This window comes from Electrophorus electricus, chromosome 17, assembly GCF_013358815.1.
Source record: "Electrophorus electricus isolate fEleEle1 chromosome 17, fEleEle1.pri, whole genome shotgun sequence".
NCBI lineage: Eukaryota > Metazoa > Chordata > Actinopteri > Gymnotiformes > Gymnotidae > Electrophorus > Electrophorus electricus.
Genome location: NC_049551.1, coordinates 15,954,166 through 15,968,427, shown reverse-complemented (window position 1 = coordinate 15,968,427; position 14,262 = coordinate 15,954,166). Strand labels below are relative to the sequence as shown.

General features: G+C 44.7%; 2 protein-coding genes across 2 annotated transcripts; both read left to right on the top strand.

The window, feature by feature from the left end:
• Nucleotides 1-922: 922 nt before the first annotated feature.
• LOC113573289 (bone morphogenetic protein 10-like) lies at nt 923-4,045 on the top strand. The gene is made up of 2 exons (XM_027003440.2): nt 923-1,424; nt 2,041-4,045. The coding sequence occupies exons 1-2, from the start codon at nt 1,067-1,069 to the stop codon at nt 3,078-3,080; spliced, it is 1,398 nt and encodes a 465-aa protein (XP_026859241.1). The 5' UTR covers nt 923-1,066; the 3' UTR covers nt 3,081-4,045.
• A 1,756-nt stretch (nt 4,046-5,801) lies between these two features.
• Nucleotides 5,802-13,449, top strand: smad4a (SMAD family member 4a). Its single transcript, XM_027003451.2, has 12 exons — nt 5,802-6,077; nt 8,033-8,353; nt 8,694-8,868; nt 8,959-8,988; nt 9,122-9,325; nt 9,517-9,642; nt 9,907-10,014; nt 10,104-10,154; nt 10,309-10,492; nt 10,572-10,740; nt 10,821-10,959; nt 11,121-13,449. Exons 2-12 carry the CDS (start codon nt 8,114-8,116, stop codon nt 11,330-11,332), a joined length of 1,638 nt encoding a protein of 545 aa, XP_026859252.1. The 5' UTR covers nt 5,802-6,077; nt 8,033-8,113; the 3' UTR covers nt 11,333-13,449.
• The last annotated feature ends 813 nt before the right edge of the window (nt 13,450-14,262 follow it).

Sequence of the window (14,262 nt, the reverse complement as noted above, 5' to 3'; positions counted from 1 at the left end):
GGTGCTGTTGATTGTTTTCCTGCAACGCGTCACTGTGTGCCTCGTTTTACCTTTGTATTTGCATTTATTTGGTTTGTAAGCTTGTATGTTTTTGTGTTTGCGTTGTGAATTATGAACTAGTGGGTCATCGTTGCCTACTCAACTAAAACCCAAAGGAACTGATAAGAGAAGTACTGAAGAATATAATTTAATATAAATAGCCTTGTCTATTTATATTAAATTATAACTCTAGTCACATTTACATTTAAATCGTGATGACGAGATGATGAATAGCACACAGTAAGAACATCTATTCAAACATATTTTGAGAGTAATACACAAATACGCATACGCATGTATTGTCATACTGTTTATTGTCAGCCAATGCTCTGCCCCCTTGTGGACATTCTGAAGCACACCCGCAAAAAATTATATAATGTATTATCCTTCGTGCGCTTTCTGCACAAATCAAATCAAGGGGCAGCTGACTATAATGATATACATATAACAGCATTAATGATCTAGCCAAATCTCATTCTCAGTAGCACCCCCAATAAAGTATTTTATGATTTATCATAATATGGAAGGCAGAGACAGAGAAATCCACGTCTGTGCCAACTGAGTGGTTTGTTAGCTGGTCCATTCCTGGTGGGACCTCAAGTTTGAACTGAAAGTCACAGAGTGAGGCATGCATGGAAAGAAGATACAGGATGAATGGTGAACTCTACAGCTGTCACCAGCCACACTACAAGAGGGCCAGAGACCAACCGAGTGGCAACATCTCCAGACTTGTCAGCACAACGAGGTTGACAGCATAGTCCTGCCCTCTGTGCTGGATCACAAGATCAACAAGGACGATGCGGTTTGTTCCTCTCTCTCCCACACTCTCTAGCCCACGACCACCCTCATATCAATCACCCCCACCCCCCTCCACACCAACACCACACCCACATCAATCTGCCTGCCACAGAAGTGAGAAATCGAGGGACACTTTCACAAGACTACTACAGGCACCTGGAGTCCAGTACTCTTTTGCTCTATCTCCATATTCCTCCTTCTTACATTGGCATTGGTTTGATCTCACCCAATGGCTGTTATAGAGCTGTCCATGCTCGGCTACGTTCGGACCATAATCCTTTGTGTCCTGCTGCATCCACACCGAGGTCAGGCAAGTCCGATTCCATCCCTTGATGAGCCCTTGTCAGTTTCTGAAGTGTTTGGTGCTGTGGATCCATCTATGCTGGAGCAGGAGGATAATGGAGATGTCCAGGCGTTGCTGGGGCACTTCCTCTACATGTTAAATTTAACCGACCAAGGGCCACAGGCAAGGCCTCGTACAGCTCACGTTGAGCCGCCGGAATACATGCTGGAACTGTACAACCAGTACGTTAACGACCGCACCACCGTGCCTGCCGCTAATATCGCACGCAGTTTCAAGAACGAAGGTATTAATGTTTCTCTGTTGTGTTAAGTTGCTTTTAATGTATGTTCATTTCATTGGAGGTTGTATGATTATTCTCAAATATCTTTACACCAGATGCCATAAAAGACGACAATCTGATTTCAAAGTTATTGGATTGACCAATGCAACTTGATTAGAAATTAATGTTGTAAACATATTAAAACCTAATGTTGACCATAGGCTGTTGATCTTTTCAGATCTAGGCTTAAATGTCAACAATCACACTGATGCATGGTCGTTGTTAAATACCTTTTCTCAAAAAGGACTTTTAAAGACCTAATTTGCTTTATGAATTTTTCATCATGGATTCATTTATTCACTTGTGATTAAATAATTACTGCTTTAAGAGGTGCTTATATGACTAATGCATCACTTTGCAAGTAATAATAGAATATTTTCTGTGGTTCACATGCCTTTGTATGGAAAGATCGAAGGCCGTGAAAGCATTAAATTCTTTTTGACGTAACTGCATGCAACACCATCTCTTGGTGAATAGCCCAAGCTTGTTGAGCTCAACCTTAATTAGACATACACTATATTCATATTTATATGCATATTCTAATTTAACTTATATAGAACTGTTGATGTTTGATTTACAGACTCATCTCCCCCCAGTGTGACAGGCAGAGGGGTGAGGACACACCCCCTCATGTTCAACGTCTCCGTCCCTCACCACGAACACGTTACTGCCGCTGAGCTCCGCCTCTACATGTTGGTCCATCGGGATCCTCTTCACTATAATGGAGTTGACTGGAAGATGACTGTTTTTGAGATTCTGGGTGAAGATGCATCTTCACTTTGGCAGAAGCCTGAGGGTGGGAAGAGCAGAGAAGTGGAGAACGTTCTGATTGGAGTGCAGGAGCTGGTGGCGAAGCAGGGACACCGCAAGGAGAGCGGATGGGAGGTGTTCGATTTGACGGATGCCGTCCATCGCTGGAGGAAGACGGGGACCACCAGCCACTGGCTACAGCTTCATGTTGAGAACATCAATAATGATGCCATGGAGAACCAGCTGCTGGACAAAGACCAACGAGCTGGCGTGATTTTAACTTTGCTGGACATTGACCGGAACCCAAAGGGGAAACACGAACCAGTGCTAATTGTGTTTTCAGATAAAGAGAGTGATAATCACCATGAAAATCACAAGGACAAGCCAGGGCGGATAAGCATGGGCGGGAATAATGACCTGCAGAATTTTAACGGACTCTGGGCAGGTGAAAATGAAGATGACAAGAAGCAGCAGAATGAGGCCCTTTTAATGCAAATGCGTTCCAATGTCCTTTACGACAATGCCCCCAGAACCCGTCGCAATGCCAAGGAAAGCCACTGCAAGAGGACTTCGCTCTATGTGGATTTTAAGGACATTGGCTGGGACTCGTGGATCTTGGCCCCACCGGGATTTGAGGCGTACATGTGCCATGGGTCGTGCAATTACCCAATAACGTCGCAACTGACACCCACCCAGCATGCCATCATCCAAACGCTAGTCAATCTGAAAAGCCCTAAGAAGGTCTCACAAGCCTGCTGTGTGCCAACCAAGCTGGAACCAATCTCTCTTCTGTATGTAAATGAGAATGGCCACGTTATTTTCCAGCAGAGATACGAGGGCATGGTGGTAGCAGAATGTGGTTGCAGATAGTTAGGACTGAAGAGCTATGCAAGATAACAACAAACTCTTCTGAATCAACCAATATGAGAAAAGATAAGGTCGAGTGAATGAGAGATATTAACAAGTCATCACACCATGATAATTAACACTACATTTGTGTGATAATTAACAAATTATCTAGCAGCTCCACATAGAAATAATAATAAAAAACACTGTCATTAGGACAGTAGCGTGTACAAATATCTCAACATTCATGTGCCTGTCATGAAATTAATAGAATGCTAACCAGAGGTCATGGAGCAAAAGAGATGGCCATTTGGATTTCATTAAGTGTACACCTGCTATTGTAAATTGAGGTATTTCTTTAACAGTTTTGTGTAGGTTAGAACACAGTGCTTTCCCATGCGTGTCCATATAGAATCTAGACATCTTGCAGCTCTCTTGTGTAATCATGTAATTAGCAGTAACAGTAATTAACTTTTAGCCAAACAACATTATCGCCAACAAGAAAAAACCCCGACCCTCTTAGTTGAGAATATATCTGATAATATTCTACCTTTCATGAACCTATTTAAATTTAATCACTTATGCAGTTTATGTCATGCATTTTTTTGGCTTGACAGTATGATTAAAATGCACATGGAAATACAGATTGAAATTACTTTATTACTTAAACTACCAGGTGCACGATGAAGTGTTTTCATTTGGAGTCAGAGAATTATTAACCTCCAGGTTCATGCATACCTATAATAGTATTTCTTGAGCACCCTTACTGAAAAAAACATGCAATTCTCAAGGAATGAGCAAAGAGCTAAACAAATTGGTTTCCACTGGTATCTTCAGAGTTACTCTGCCTTGTTTACTAACTTATTTTCATTTATTCCCTTGCTGTCAGACATTATTTCCAAGTGTACATTGAGATTTCAAACCTGAAGCGTCTTTCGCAAAGAGCGCGCCTGCACTGTGCAGAGAATAAAAATGAATGGATTCTCTTATTCTTGTCCTTCACCTCTAACTCTGATTGGGCACTGCATGGTTACTAAGCGCCACATGCCATACAAGCCTCTGCCACACTCTCTTCCCCACAGCCAATGATAAGGAGGTGTCAGAGCTGGGAAACTTGCCGGCCATCACTCAGGATGAGACCTCATTCCAAGTGGGGTTCCGTCGGGGGGTGGGTGGGGGGGTGGGCCGACAGATTCCTGACTTCCCGCAGTAGGCTTTCGCCGTGGCCCCCAGCCCCTTCAGCCTCTACATCCTCACGTGTGTCCTCCAAAAGCCCTGCCTTATGTGCCTCGACGTCTCACTTTTCTCCAGTTATGCGACACCACCCAGCTCCACATGCTTGAGTTGGCACTCTTGAATTAGGCATCTAATAGGGTGCTGTAGTGTGGCTGACCCAATGTTCTGACCCGCCTTGTGGATATGAGTCTGCCTCTATTAAAGGTGGTTGTTGAGATGAATACAGGCCTACATATGAAATATTTAAATGGCAAATAAACACATTCCTTCCTCTATCTAATAACTATCACGAGCGTTACAGTGTATGCCGTTTCCTGTAGTATTATGTAGATAACATGTAATGCTAAGCTCACTAAATGTTTGATGCTCTTACGCCTCTCTCTGATACCACTGAAACCAGCACTGGAAAATTGGAGAAAGGTTCAGTTTCTTTCAGTTACATCCAGAGGCATAAATTGTCATTTTCTGTAGTCAGTCATTTCACCCCTATTATAATCTCTACCCTTTAGAGTCCATCCATTTCATTTCAATAGGACATTACGAACTTGAAGAAGCCCTTTCAGAATGACTTTATCAAACATTAATTAGCCTGTCGCCACGTAACACGTGTCCACGCATTTAATAAAAGGCTATCCTGAATGCTGAGGTTAGACAGCAGTTATGAAATTATCTTCCAAGATGCGCATTTTAATATAAACTCTAGCAAAAATAATCCATGTTATTACACGAATGCTACTAAAACTGAATAATGATACTAATAAAACGCGAATGTGTTTTTTCATTATTTATACGGGCCCTTTTCTAGGTTTGTTAAGGCATCACTTGTTTCAGGGTGCAGTAGACTAATTAGCGAAGTTCGCAGAATTGCGAAATTTCAAAAAGGTCACAAAAAAATCTGTCCATGAGAATGGTGTTTAAAGACTGGGAAAAGAGGTCTCATGAACTCGCGAAGGACCGACCGCCTCGAGGTTGTCAGGACCACGGAATCGTCGCACTGCGGACACGGTCTGTTCAACACCGCACAAACGCCCTCTAAGTGGTAGTCGGGGGTTTTACACTTGCAGCAGCTCATACCGCACAAACGCCCTCTAGTGGTAGTCGGGTGTCTTACACTTGCAGCAGCTCATACCGCACAAACGCCCTCTAGTGGTAGTCGGGGGTCTTATACTTGCAGCAGCTCATACCGCACAACCTCCCTCTAGTGGTCGTCGGGTGTCTTACACTTGCAGCAGCTCATACCGCACAAACGCCCTCTAGTGGTAGTCGGGGGTCTTATACTTGCAGCAGCTCATACCGCACAACCTCCCTCTAGTGGTCGTCGGGGGTCTTACACTTGCAGCAGCTCATACCGCACAAACGCCCTCTAGTGGTAGTCGGGGGTCCTACACTCGCAGCATCTTATACAGCACAAACGCCCTCTAGTGGTAGTCGGGGGTCTCACTTTCGTAGCATATTTTTGTTTTCTCGCTGGACAGCTAGCTTACTTAGCTGTGTGCGCATGCGCGGCTCGCCATATTGCTAGCTACGAAATCAAAGCAGTCTCTGGGCGTAAGATGGTGCATCAAGACCAAAACATTGTTTTTGTTTAGCTTACTACTTATTTACATATTTGCGTTAAATAGTTGCTCTATTTTGTTAATATTTCTGCAGTTTTCACAATCCAATGTAGGGTCCCGTGTTGAGGTCTAGCAATAGCTACTCCGGCTGGAAGTTGGCACCCCGATGGAAAAGTCTGGCTAGCCTGTTAGCTAGCCTAGCTAACTCACGCAACACTGAATCGTTAAGGTAACTATTCTTTCTGTACTTCAGGCACGGCTATAGCGTAGCTGTGTTCGTATTCCTTGTGTATACGTAAATAGTAATAACTTTATTGTTAGCTAGTGGCTAGATGGCGATAGCCAGCAATGTTGTGTTGCTAGCTAGCTATATAGCCCAAGCTAACAGACACTAACTGTCTAGTTAACTGTATCTAACATCTAGTTAACGCTACATTAATTGCATATTTTGTATAGTTAACTTATTTAGTTAGCTAGCTATCCCCAGCAAATTCATATAGATAGTTAGATGTATAATTGCCGAGCGTACATCAGAACTAACACTAATATTATGCTCATGTGTGGTAGCTCGAATAGCTAAGGTAAGCTAAGTTACATTGGCAGTCTGCCTTTACATTGGTGCTAAAGTAGCCAAGCTAGTTAACGCCATCAGTGTAACAGACTGAACCTAGTCAACGTTATCAGTGTAACAGACTGAACCTAGTCAACGTTATCAGTGTAACAGACAGAACCTAGCTAGTTAACTTTATCAGTGTAACAGACTGAACCTAGTTAACGTCACCAGTGTAACAGACTGAACCTAATTAACGCCATCAGTGTAACAGACTGAACCTAGTCAACGTTATCAGTGTAACAGACAGAACCTAGTCAACGTCACCAGTGTAACAGACTGAACCTAGTCAACGTTATCAGTGTAACAGACTGAACCTAGTTAACGTCACCAGTGTAACAGACTGAACCTAATTAACGCCATCAGTGTAACAGACTGAACCTAGTCAACGTTATCAGTGTAACAGACAGAACCTAGCTAGTTAACTTTATCAGTGTAACAGACTGAACCTAGTTAACGTCACCAGTGTAACAGACTGAACCTAGTTAATGTCACCAGTGTAACAGACTGAACCTAGTCAACGCCATCAGTGTAACAGACTGAACCTAGTTAACGCTATCAGTGTAACAGACTGAACCTAGTCAACGTTATCAGTGTAACAGACTGAACCTAGTTAACGTTATCAGTGTAACAGACAGAACCTAGCTAGTTAACTTTATCAGTGTAACAGGCTGAACCTAGTCAACGTTATCAGTGTAACAGACAGAACCTAGCTAGTTAACTTTATCAGTGTAACAGACAGAACCTAGCTAGTTAACTTTATCAGTGTAACAGACTGAACCTAGTTAACGTCATCAGTGTAACAGACAGAACCTAGCTAGTTAACGTTATCAGTGTAACAGACTGAACCTAGTTAACGTTATCAGTGTAATAGACTGAACCTAGTTAACATTATCAGTGTAACAGACAGAACCTAGCTAGTTAACGTTATCAGTGTAATAGACTGAACCTAGCTAGTTAACATTATCAGTGTAACAGACAGAACCTAGCTAGTTAACGTTATCAGTGTAACAGACTGAACCTAGTTAACGTTATCAGTGTAACAGACAGAACCTAGCTAGTTAACGTTATCAGTGTAACAGACCAAACCTAGTTAACGTTATCAGTGTAACAGACTAGCTAGCCTGGTTTTCTTTTTAATTTACTTTCTCATCCGGCTTTACGATACTTTCACATAATATAAAATTGTGTTTTTGGTACTTATTACATTTAGTTTATAAGGGCACTTGGAAAAGTTTCAGAAAGTTTACTAAAACGAGATTATGGTTTCCTTTATTTCATCAACGCGCTAGCAAATATGTCAGTTGATGATATAAATCTATACATCTCATTTTGACATTAAGTGAAAGGTACACAACTCTGCATGTAAAACCTAAGGTAAAATTCTTCACACTTAAGATGAAATGTGTTTACACCTTTTAGTTTTACTAAAAATATGCATTATTTTGCTTTCATATGCACAAGTATCATGAAGCCTTAAGATGAAAGGTAAATCTTGATAACGGTACAGATCAGTTAATTGTACCCTACGTTAGTTTAAGAGTTTGCTGATTTGAATCCTGCTACATTTTTAGTTTGAGTGAATGGACAGACCAGAACCCAGTGTTTGATCATCTGCTGAGACGTGAAGTTGGGAAACAGGAACTTAAGTCAGCATGTCAGTCACGAACACACCGACCAGTAACGACGCTTGCCTCAGCATTGTGCACAGTCTAATGTGTCACAGGCAAGGCGGCGAAAGCGAGACTTTCGCTAAACGGGCAATTGAAAGCCTGGTGAAAAAGCTTAAGGAGAAAAAGGATGAGCTTGACTCTCTCATCACCGCTATTACCACAAACGGGGCCCATCCCAGCAAGTGTGTAACCATCCAGCGGACTCTGGACGGCCGGCTTCAGGTAAGGTGGCCTCAGGCACAGCAAACTCAAGCCATCAGCAGGGTGTGACAGTGATGAGTATTGTATGGATTATTCTGTCTTTTCTGGACACCACCTATTTAAGTTTATTACGTGGCCTGTAAAAGTTTCACTGTTTTTGTTTTTTTCTTCTCTTTTCAAATTTTGCCCAATCCCTTTCTTGTAATTATACGTCTTTATTTGTTCTCCATGTCTGTTCTCCATGTCCCTCTGATAGGATTATTGAATTAGCTGAAGCCAGAAGGTAGAATTAATTACTGAAGTCAACTGGGAGGTGACGGAACAGTTCTGGGCTGAAGTTCTGTCCTTGTTCTGGGTTCAGGTGGCTGGGAGAAAGGGCTTCCCTCATGTGATATATGCACGACTGTGGCGATGGCCGGACCTCCACAAGAACGAGCTAAAGCACGTCAAGTACTGCCAGTTCGCCTTTGACCTGAAGTGCGACAGCGTCTGCGTGAACCCTTACCATTATGAGCGGGTGGTGTCCCCAGGGATCGGTCAGTCAGGGTCTTTCACGCCCTTATTTGGGGTTTTGTCTCTATTTGCTTCAAACTGACATTGGAAATTGTTTTTTTTTTTATTTGCAGACTTGTCTGGACTCACACTGTCAGGTTCTGGTGAGCAGGATATTTACTTTTTGATACGAAGTTGCATCCTAGCTTTCCTTTTGCGGTCCAGCTTATCTTTATAGATTTCATAAACCACATCGCTGGTGGGACGTTTGTTTTTATTTTTCCCCCACTAACCCAGGTCCCCCTGGCCTCATGGTCAAAGATGAGTATGACTACGATTGCCCGTCATCTTTACCCAGCTCCGAGGGCCACGTCCAGACCATCCAGCACCCTCCTTCTAGACCTGTGGCCCAAGAGACCTTCAGCAGCCCTGCCCTGCTCCCGCCACCAGAGGGCAGCAACTCGGCCTCCGCGTTCTCCGGCATTGCGGTGGGATCTACAAGTGAGACCTCCTCATGGAATGTGTCCTCGAAGAGGCTGTCATGTTGGTCCTCACCCACTGGCCTGTCTTTCACCATGTCAGAGTTGGGGTCATGCTGAAAAGCTTTCTCATGAAGAGAGGTGGTGTTATTGGTGTTAATGATTCGTGTGCCTGCGTTCCCAACCCTGACTCTCTCCCTTCTCTCTTCTCAGCTCAGACCAGTAGCCTTCTCTCAGGGAGCCATAGCAGTGAGGGTCTGCTCCAGATTGCAGCAGGGGGAGGGCAGGGCACACAGCAGAATGGCTTTCCCCCAGGCCAGCCCTCCACTTACCATCACAGTAAGCTTCCGTTCCATCCGCTGGGCCTCCGCTGGTCAGCCTTTGCACTCGGAGCTGGAAAGCTTTTCAGCGTCGCCTAAATCCATGCCCCCTCCCCCGCTTCCTCATGGACAAGGCGGGGGGGTGGAACCCTTGTCTTTCCATCAGACGTTTTCTTTTAAACACCCGCTCGATCCACTGGTGCCCCGAACACGGGCATTAGGGAAGGTGTCTGAGGCTCGTTGCGCTGAAGGCCTGTGTTTTTGTTTTGCCTCTGCCCATTAGATGCCACGCCCACCTGGACGAGGAACAGCAGTTTCACGCCAGCCGTACCTCACCATCAGAACGGCCACCTCCAGCACCACCCTCCGATGCACCACCCAGGACACTACTGTGAGTCTGGTTTTCTGATGGCGCGTGGCAGGCGAGTTCCCGCCTGCCACTGTTTCATTAGAACCTTTTTGTTCGCTCTTTCTCCTCAGGGCCTGTGCACAGCGACATGACTTTTCAGCCACCCATTTCCAACCACCCGGGTAAGAGTTTGCCCTTCTTGCCCCCTTTAGTCCCGGGTTCAGTTCTGCGTGAAGGTGCATGCCGCACACCGCAGATAAATGGTCACCGTAACGCAATGCGTTCAGTTTCTGTGCAGTTCTGGTCCATGCTGTAATGTTTTCCATACTTTCCCAGCTCCTGAGTACTGGTGCTCCATCGCCTACTTCGAGATGGATGTGCAGGTCGGGGAGACTTTTAAGGTCCCCTCAAACTGCCCCGTGGTGACCGTGGACGGCTATGTGGACCCGTCCGGAGGCGACCGCTTCTGCCTGGGCCAGCTGAGCAACGTGCACCGGACGGACGCTATCGAGAGAGCGAGGTGAGGTGGTCAAGGGGGCGCAGCGCTTTCGTCCCGACGCACGGGGGCCGCAAGCTCACCACGCTGCTGCTTTCCACAGGCTCCACATCGGTAAGGGCGTACAGCTGGAGTGCCGTGGTGAGGGCGACGTGTGGGTGCGTTGCCTTAGTGACCATGCAGTCTTCGTGCAAAGCTACTACCTGGACCGGGAGGCGGGCCGCGCCCCCGGCGATGCCGTGCACAAGATCTACCCTAGCGCGTACATCAAGGTGAGGCTGATGGTCTTGAGCCCGCTGGGGGTCCCCGGTGCGTGTGTGCCGCACGGCTCACTCGTTCTCGTCCGCCGCAGGTGTTCGATCTGCGACAGTGTCACCGGCAGATGCAGCAGCAGGCGGCGACAGCGCAGGCAGCCGCAGCAGCACAGGCTGCTGCCGTGGCCGGAAACATCCCCGGCCCCGGTTCCGTGGGGGGTATCGCGCCCGCGATCAGTGAGTACACCTCTCTCTCTCTCTCTCTCTCTCTGTCTCGTCCAGCCTGTATGCCTCTAATCTCCACTTACACCCCCACATGTGGGAACATGAGTGATTTATATCTTGGCCGGCGACCTGTGCCAACACTGAGCCTCGGCGTGTTGGTTCCCCTGCTCCAGGCTTGTCGGCAGCTGCCGGCATCGGCGTAGACGACCTGCGTCGCCTGTGCATCCTGCGAATGAGCTTCGTGAAGGGCTGGGGGCCCGACTACCCCAGGCAGAGCATTAAAGAGACGCCGTGCTGGATCGAGATCCACCTGCACCGGGCGCTGCAGCTCCTGGACGAGGTGCTGCACACCATGCCCATTGCTGACCCCCAGCCCCTGGACTGAGCGTGCATCACCCCCACCCCCACCCCCACCCAACTGAACTGAGGGCGCTAGTGTTCGTCATTTGTTTTTGTTTTTCAAATCTTCTCTTTCCCCAGTCCAGTGCAGTCAGACAGCCTAATGCCGTGAGCGGCAGGTGCACGAGCCCTAGTTTGTAGGAGTGTGACCTCGTTAAAAACCACCCAGCTTCTTTATAGAAGAGCACTGGCAGGTCGCTGCTCGATTGCGTTGAAACGACAAATTATTAGTTTGTAATAATTTCGTTTTCCCCATTTGATGACTGTATTACGTGACCTTGTTCCTCTTGTGAGTACGCGAGGAGGGTGTGAGAACCTGTGATATGTCAAGTGAGGAGTCTACAGTGCAGTGCAGCGGTCTATGCAGTGGAGACGTTTGTGGTTTGTGTTTTTCAGCTCTTCACATGCAGATGTTGGGATGAATGAGAGAGGATCCAAGTGATGCTGTGTCTTTACATGGATTTATGTATTTTTCCCAGACATTTTGGGTGTTCGTTCAGTTGGCCTTACTCCGTGTCTTGGAACCCCTCCCCTCCACAGTGTTCAGGGACAAGTTTTAAGCCAACAGATAATCAGTGCTATACAGGGCAGTGTTTTATGATTTACATTAATGACTTCTTAGTCAGCCATAAAGTTACTGACATGTGTGTTAATAGAATCACTTGTGCTGGAACAAGGCCCATGTTGGTCCTTTTCTTCTAAAGCTACCTGCGGTTTCAGACTACGGGGCCAGAACTGTTGAAGTCCTGTTCTGCCTAAGTCTGCACAAATGGTTAAAACGTTTGCTCAGTAGGAGACAGTTAAGAACCGAGTAAGCCTTTAGCATATCTGACAAATCATGTAGCGTTGACTTTTTTTCAGGTGGCAGTACAATAAGACTAAATGGTTTCCCATCATTGCCTTGCTCATTAAGATGCAGAGTGGTCAAGACGGGCAGTGTGAGTTCAACTTCAGTTGGATAGGCAATAAAAAAAAAATCCTCAGTTGTTTTTCTTGTAGTTAAATGCAATTATAGCTTATTATAGCACTTTATCAACACCTCAACCAGTCCCTCTCCATATGATACATGATTCATCAATTAGCATAACCAGACCTCACCCATAGCAGGTTCCCTAAACTTGGGTGGCAGGGCTATTAAAACATTGCTGGGTTCATCTGTTCTTCTTCCTCCATTGCTGATCTCTGATGTGTTTGTTTTAAATGTCATACCCATAACAGTCATTTGTATGTAAATGCACTTAAAAGGGCTTGTGATGTTTCTCAGTCTCATACATACTTGATTCCTACTTGGCTTTGAGGCAGATTACACAGATACCTCAGTCTGGGGGAACAGTTAATGTTTTATAGCTTCGATTTCTTTTTAATTCCCTTCTTTCACTGGCATTGTAAGATGTTCAGGTTTATCAGTGAAAGATGTAATAAATTCCAATAACGTCTTGATCGGACATGAACTGGAGCCCAGGACTGTGTTTCTGTGTGAGGACTGAAAGCCATATGAAACTACAGGGGAAAGAAAGGTGCCCATATTATCTGGAGCTTGAACAAGTGCTCTTATGCGTTAAGTACAAGCTGACTGAGGACTCAGACGGTGAGTATTTGGACAATCCCAGCAACGTGGTCTGTACTACAGTCGATTTACAATGGCTTGCTTTCTTTTTGCTACTTTTACAATGTGCAGCCTGTGAAATCAACTATTTGTATGGAAAGAAAATTCAATTTAAATAGCAACACAAACTTGATCTTTTGTTCTTTTGTAGTAATTATCCGTTTTGGCAATTAATTGAAATATATTTGAAAGTAGGCTGTTCAGTGAGTTTTGCCATCTTGTGAATTTTTGGGCCATTACATATTCAGAAGCATCATGATCGTACCTCAGGGTCAGAGTTCTAGGTCAGTAAACAGGAGGCTCTAATAACATCTGGTTGTGGTGTCTGACTGAGGGCCACTTGGGTTAAAATGACATGCTTAAGTGTGCGTGCGTGCATATGTATGTTTAGCTCCTGTTCAAAAAGTGGGGAGTTAAGATTATCATACCTATTAGGAGATAATCAGAGGCTGGGTGTTCTGCACAAGCACAATAAACAAGATTTATCCAGAGACAAAGCTGCATTGAAGGAGGGCCTTATTCCATACTGACAGGACCCCTAAACCTTGTTTTCAACAAGAAAAATGTTTATTAATTGAAAGACAAGCCACAAATAAGTAAACAACACTAATAAGCTAGCCTGAGCTCAAGTCTGAAATATTCAGAAGAAACAAACTACATGTGTCTTGGATATTTCCTATATTTTCCTCAGAATGACACACTAAATGTTAATATATGCCTTTATAAATATAAAAGTTCCCCAGTTTTGTTATCCTTCATGTAAAATACACAATACAAATCACTCTACACATATTGGTTAGCTCTTACCAATTTTTCAGAGAATATAATTTACTAAGAGAAACTGAAACACACAAAAAAGAAACGGGGAGAAAAAAAACAAACCAAAACTCATACAGTGCAGATGTGAATGTAAAATACAATACATGATCAAAAAAGAGAAGGGAGAAGAACCACGATGTACACTTTAGCCATCTCCATCCTTAAACTGGTCAAAGAAAGGGAGGGTAAATAAATAACCTTCCGTTTTATTTCGTTATTTACAACCAAGACTGCTTTTCCGAGCAAACGCTGGCCCAGGTCGCTCGAAAGTACCACAATGCTTGTGCTTGCATTAGGACGCGCTACAGCAGGCGACGACTCACTAAGTAAACTGTCAAAATGGCACTTTAAAATATCCCAAAAGCATTAAAAAATCTCCAGAACATACAGAAACAAGCACTTCACTCCAAGTACAATAGAAAGAGGAAAAAAAATAAACAAAGGAACAGCATGATGACCATGAGAGTGCAGCGTTCTTATTGGCGAAATCC

What these genes read in the sequence shown, in the direction of transcription:
- LOC113573289 (XM_027003440.2), top strand. Translation starts at nt 1,067, where the DNA reads ATGGCTGTTATAGAGCTGTCCATGCTCGGCTACGTTCGGACCATAATC. An exon ending in ACGCAGTTTCAAGAACGAAG is followed by an intron (nt 1,425 to 2,040) that starts GTATTAATGTTT and finishes TTTGATTTACAG; the next exon opens with ACTCATCTCCCCCCAGTGTG.
- smad4a (XM_027003451.2), top strand. Translation starts at nt 8,114, where the DNA reads ATGTCAGTCACGAACACACCGACCAGTAACGACGCTTGCCTCAGCATT. An exon ending in GACGCTATCGAGAGAGCGAG is followed by an intron (nt 10,493 to 10,571) that starts GTGAGGTGGTCA and finishes TGCTTTCCACAG; the next exon opens with GCTCCACATCGGTAAGGGCG. An exon ending in GGGTATCGCGCCCGCGATCA is followed by an intron (nt 10,960 to 11,120) that starts GTGAGTACACCT and finishes CCCCTGCTCCAG; the next exon opens with GCTTGTCGGCAGCTGCCGGC.